Below are 5,669 nucleotides of genomic sequence, written 5' to 3' on the forward strand. Positions count from 1 at the left end.
TTCTAATAGTGTATATGAGAGCGTTCTAATAGTGTATATGAGAGCTTTCTAATAGTGTATATGAGAGCATTCTAGTAGAATGGAATGGAAGAGTGTAATTTAATATGTGTATATGCAAGTTAATTCTGATTTATGTCCCTGGGGGCACCTCATAATCTATTGCATCCGAGCAACGCAAAATGTTTCACAGCATTTCAAATGTGACAACAAACAGGTGCGGTATTTGGAAGGGTTCCTCTGCAGGGACATGAAATCCTAATGGGTGATTTCTCACAGTGTATTCAGGTACAACCTGTACACTATACTGTGTACTTATCATAACTCCAAATTGTGGTTTGTAAATGTTGTATTCTCAAATGTTGGCAAAAGCTTACCCACATTTTTCTAAACAGCGCTTTATGGGTAGCTTTGCTCTTCTATAATCTGCATATTCAAACTCACTTATTTTTGTTAATTGAGAAAATAGAACTATGTTAGAACATTTTTACATGTTAAATTTTTCTTCCTGTTACAAAACCCCATTCCTCTCAACATCAGCCTTATACACTGCAAAAAAGGGAAATTTAACTAAGTCATTTTTTCTAAAAATTGACTACATTTTATTTCTTGAATTGAGTAGGTAAGTGAGATCATTTCCATTTAAAATAAAAAAAATAACTGCAGTCTCATATTTCAAGTGCATAATATCTAATATTCATATTCTTAAGGTAATTATTCTCATTCCTTCGGAAGATCACCTTATTTACATACTCAAACTAAGGATATTTTAAGAAATCTTTACTCATTTTAGATCATTTTTGCATTGTAATTTAGAAAGACATATATATTTTTCTAATCAAATATATAATCTGAATTGTGTTTCAATTCCTGTAGTCTATTTTGAAAAAAACAAAAAATCCAATGTTCGTGAAACTTTGCTGCAGATATCAATAAAATGATCTATAGAAGAGTTAAAATAACTCTTAATAAAAATATCCTACTGTAATAGAGAGCAGTAGTGCAAAAAGGAATCTTTATCCTGCTTAAAGAGGCGGGGGGGACTTAATCCTTCACATAAAGAGGCACAGGTTCATTATTTTATCCCACATAATCATTAATTAGTCCAGTAAATGTGTGGAGACTAAATCTAATACTGTAATTTTATGGTGTTAAACAGTTTTACCTTTGATGCTCCTTATCTCTCAATAATCGTTATAAGGGAAGCATCAAATTAATTGCCTCATCAGATCCTGACCTGAATTTCTGCCTTTATCAAATATACACTTGGATTTTTGTGTATTTCACTCTATTGTGTTTGCAGCATGAGAGAGGACACCTGGTATTGTACCTGATGCAGAGAGAGCTCCATATTCCCAATGCTTTTTGATGAATGCCTCTGATTATCCTATATTTAGAGTAATTGTGAATCTAGTCAAAAAATAAAAGTAATGGTGGAAGCAAAACAGCTGCATGAAGTGGAGGACACCGCAATGCTTAATGAATTTGTCCCAAAGTGAATTATTTTACAGAAAGTAGAAATCATGGCTTTAAGTGGCAGTGCACCAAGCTGGGATCTGTCTATCTTTTCCTCATGCCAGTTTGTTTTATTTCATGCAGTGGGTTTATGACAAATATGTGCGTCTCTGACCTTTCTGTGCAAGTAAAATATTGGGTTCATATTTGTCCACCAGCAGCTGAACTTGTTCTGGTTTCAACGGAGGGTAGAGGATCTCGTTCAGGCGAGGGTCTCGTTGCTTGCTGTTGATGAACTCCGTCATCTGCTCCACTGTGAGGTACGGACGGCTCTTAGCTCCACTGTGGAAATGAACCAAACCAGAAAAGTAACAGAGAGCTTTGCTTGCACAAAAATTGAGTTTTGAGGCAAGGAAACAAAGTAAAATCATGGAGGGGAGGAGCTGTAATTACAGCACAGGAAACATACAGAGGAGAAAAGGAACAGATGCTTATATCTTGATTAAAATGCATTTCATATCTATGACTGTGAAAGTAAATTATGTTTCATGTATCCTCCTGGCTCCTGTGCCCTCACACTTAGTGGTAATTAAAACCAAGATTTATGACATGTTGGGACAGCAGTCGTGCTGTCATGCTGGCTCATCTCACTCTCTGAGTCACTGAGGGCTAAGGGGCAGTTCGGTCGGCAGCTTAACAGTGAGGCTTTAGTTGTTGCAGGGTAGGCACACTTTTTTTATATGCTTTTATGAAATAAAATAAATAAAACACAAGTATTTATCAATGTACATATAAATTGGGTGAAAATAAAGATTTTTATTAAAATAAAACGTGTAAACATTGATGGATATAAAAAGATAGGAAATTATAAGTTCTACATTCAAGGAAATCTTTTAAAGCATTATAAAGTGTTACATTTGATTAAGAAATAAAGGTTACAGAAACAACTGGAATAAATATACATGTGATATATTTAGTATGATTAGAGGTCATCGACTAAATCAGAAGCAGTACAGCTCTTACACTTCAGAGAAGATGTTGTCCAGCTCTGGTCGAGAGCAGATGTTACTCAGAAACATACTGTAGACCTCTGGAGTAAAATCCTCCTGGGGGATGGAGTCATTCTGCAGAGGACAGGATGAACAGTATAATACAAACTGCATATGTATTTAACAGGTTATCCAGAAGGGGGGTCGGGATAATACTTCAGAGAACCTGTAAATCCATAAAAAACTACATTCAGGATCTTTGACTTTAGAATAAACACTACTTTACATTTAAATGTAGCTTTCAAAAAGTTGAGAAAAAATTATATTTTTGAGTGAAACACATCCATTTTTTTTTTATTAGAAGGTAAACAATAATACTAATGATTTTTCCTTGTTGCGTAAACAAGCTACTCACACTTTTTTAATGCCTGTGGTAGCTTTTATAGATATAAATGGTAACCACAAGATTTCAGTTGAACCCTGATCTGCTGCAGCATGATGGGACTGAAGGACACATTTCAGCTCATGTGCTAATATTTAGGTGAAAAACACCTAGATACACATAGTCGATATAATCCATTCAGGTACGGCGAAATTGATTGAAACATGATAATGTTTTCAAGCCAAATTAAATATTTGTAACAAAAACTAACTAAAACTCCTTAAACGTTATCATGCTCCAAGTTGACATAACAGTGGGTTTTATTACATCCATATTTAAAGTAGCTGTACTTTTACTTCAGAGTGAGTGAGAAACCAAAAGAATCTGCAACTTTCTCTATACCTCTCTGTATAATTTCTTAAATTGAGCAGGGCAAATGATACCAAAAAAACGTTCTTTATATTTGTTGTCGCATGATATAACACAAAAACTGGAGAACTTGTAGTCCTGATGAAATACTGTTGTGTAATGCCTGTTTACATGGAGGTACTTGGAAACCTTTTATGTTCTGAGTCAGGATGAGAACAGCTTTTAACATGTGATACTGTATATACTGTATTTTTTTTGTGTGGAGTCCATATATTGGAGACGTATATTGAAAAACAACTTTGAGGCAGAACCCATCCTGTGTGCTGATCATCATCCTCATTCCCGCTCACCACCTCCGCACATTAATGAGTATATTCTATATGAGTCATGCTGTTTGGCTGTGCCAGATATTTATTATACTGTTTAAATAAAACTCTTGCATCCAACTCCCTGATGCGTCTGCAGGAAACACAGATCTCTTACTCATTCATTATGTTTATCTTTTTTGAAAGAGCATCTCCACCTGACAAAGATCCTCGGCTAGCTCATATGATAAAGACAGAGTGCTCTTAGCAGCAGGCAGCAGCAATGTGGCAGCAGGAACCAGAGCAGAACCAGGGGGTGAAGGAGTGGGAGAACAGAAAGGCGAGGAAGGATGCACTGGGAGGGGGACTCAGGTCAAGCCTTGCTGAAACCTACTGAGTCATTCGAAAGACCTTGGTGTAAACCATGTTGTGAATGCACTTCTGCCTGTCAGGATGTGTGTGTTTGAGGGATTAACGGCGATACCGTTTAGCTGTAATTACTTGTGCTGTGGAATAACAGCAAATCCCAGCAGACCTGCATACAGCAACACGTCCCCCCCCCCCTGATCTCTTTCATTGTGCTAATTATGTATAGCTTTCAGTCTGTGTTTGTGTGAGTATGTGTTAATATTTCTGTTTATGTTCAGAAGCAGTTTATTACAGCCCTATTGTCTGCTCTCCTGTGTGTTCGTATGTTTCAGCAGGTGTTCAAAACTTCATTAAACCGCATCCTGTCACTTTCAGGGATGCAAATGGGTTTCTTCTCCACTCTTGGAGCATAAAGATGGTGCTGTGGGTGAGCTTGCATGACAGAGCAGCTTTTCTCATGTGAAGTTTAAAAAGATAGAAATAAAGCAGCTTTTGTCATCTTTATTGCTCCTATTGGGTGTGTTGGATGCGTTGAAAGGAGGAACGAAGGAGGAATATGATATGAGTGGGAAGCCATGCAAACGTCCAGAAAGTATGACTCCAAACAAATGAGCAGTGGAGCAATCAGTTACTGTTTCAGGGGAGTAGATAATGGGCTAAATGGTGAGAGGACACACTGATGAATGGGTGGAGAAGATTAAGGAGCTTGCAGATGAAGATAAGCAGCAGGGGAGAAAAAGAGCCAACGAGACGAAGCCACACACATGGATGGAAGCAGATCCATAGACAGAGGAAATGTGTGTATAAGGTAAAAAAAAAATCCTGTATTTAGCCGTCTTACTCTGCCAGAAGGGAGGTTGCAATTTTCCAGCGCTGTCTCCACTCGCTTCCTGTCTGCTGAGAACATCCTGAAGATACTGTAAGGGGGACGAAGACAGCCTCTTATGAGTAAAAACAGCCTCTTATGAGTAAAAACAGAAAGTGTCGCACAGACAGAGAAGTTTCCTCTCAGATCATCTTTATGTCAAATTCTATGATCACTTTGAACCAAATCTCATTCAGGATATCCTGCAAGAGCTGATTTATTGTCACGGGAGGACCCTCTGCTATAAGACAGAGTGAGAACTACAGAGGAAAAGAAAAAGAGAAACTTATACAGCAATAACAGTCTGCAAACTGGAGGAAAAGAAGTAGGTCGCAGGGAAGAATTGTTTCAAAAATGCAGAAAAAGAGGTAGATCAAGAGAGAAAAAAGGAATGCAGCCCTCAAGAAAATTAAATATTGTTAATTTTTTGGGACAATTGTAAACATAGAAAATAAAATCTCATATATTTCCACTTAGTTACAGGAAGAGATAGACAAACTGATCTATGAATGATGACTAAGGTCTCATGAATGTTATACATCTTAGCATCAAATAATGCTTTATGTTCTCCTGAAGTGGACATAAAAATGAATAAAGACTGGAGATATTCTTTACTATCATTGATCTTTTATCCCAGCGATCAGCTTGTAACTCTAATAATAATACTAACAATTATAGCACTAGGAAATGGATTAGGTCAATTTTAGATTGATTTTCTCTGATCAGTAAGTCATAACATTTTTTTATTTAGTCCTTCAATGAATTACAGTAGTGTCATCCTTTTGAATTTATAAACTAATGAAACACATGGGTAATGCATGCCTTTGAATTAATTGATAAATTGAGATAAAGGTGGTGGAACCCGGTGGTGGACACCGATAGTAAGGGATGCTGTCAAGCTGAAGAAGGAGTCCTATCGAGCCTGGCTGGGTTGTGGG

The 5,669-nt window shown here is 37.0% G+C and overlaps 1 protein-coding gene across 4 annotated transcripts in view; it reads right to left on the bottom strand.

Moving 5' to 3' along the window:
- Nucleotides 1-5,669, bottom strand: part of plcb1 (phospholipase C beta 1) — a 153,302-nt gene that overhangs the window by 59,893 nt on the left and 87,740 nt on the right. For all 4 annotated transcript variants that reach the window (XR_001481859.1, XM_015395075.1, XM_015395068.1 and 1 more), the window contains exons 7-9: nt 4,708-4,783; nt 2,476-2,576; nt 1,628-1,794 (exon numbers count right to left, since the gene is read on the bottom strand). Coding sequence is in view for 3 of the 4 variants with exons in the window: in XM_015395075.1 (XP_015250561.1) it covers nt 1,628-1,794; nt 2,476-2,576; nt 4,708-4,783 (344 nt within the window). In the remaining variant the exon portion in view is untranslated. The remainder of the gene's footprint in view (nt 1-1,627; nt 1,795-2,475; nt 2,577-4,707; nt 4,784-5,669) is intronic.

The sequence above is a fragment of the Cyprinodon variegatus genome, unplaced genomic scaffold (assembly GCF_000732505.1).
Source record: "Cyprinodon variegatus isolate N-32 unplaced genomic scaffold, C_variegatus-1.0 Scaffold25, whole genome shotgun sequence".
Taxonomy (NCBI): Eukaryota; Metazoa; Chordata; class Actinopteri; order Cyprinodontiformes; family Cyprinodontidae; genus Cyprinodon; species Cyprinodon variegatus.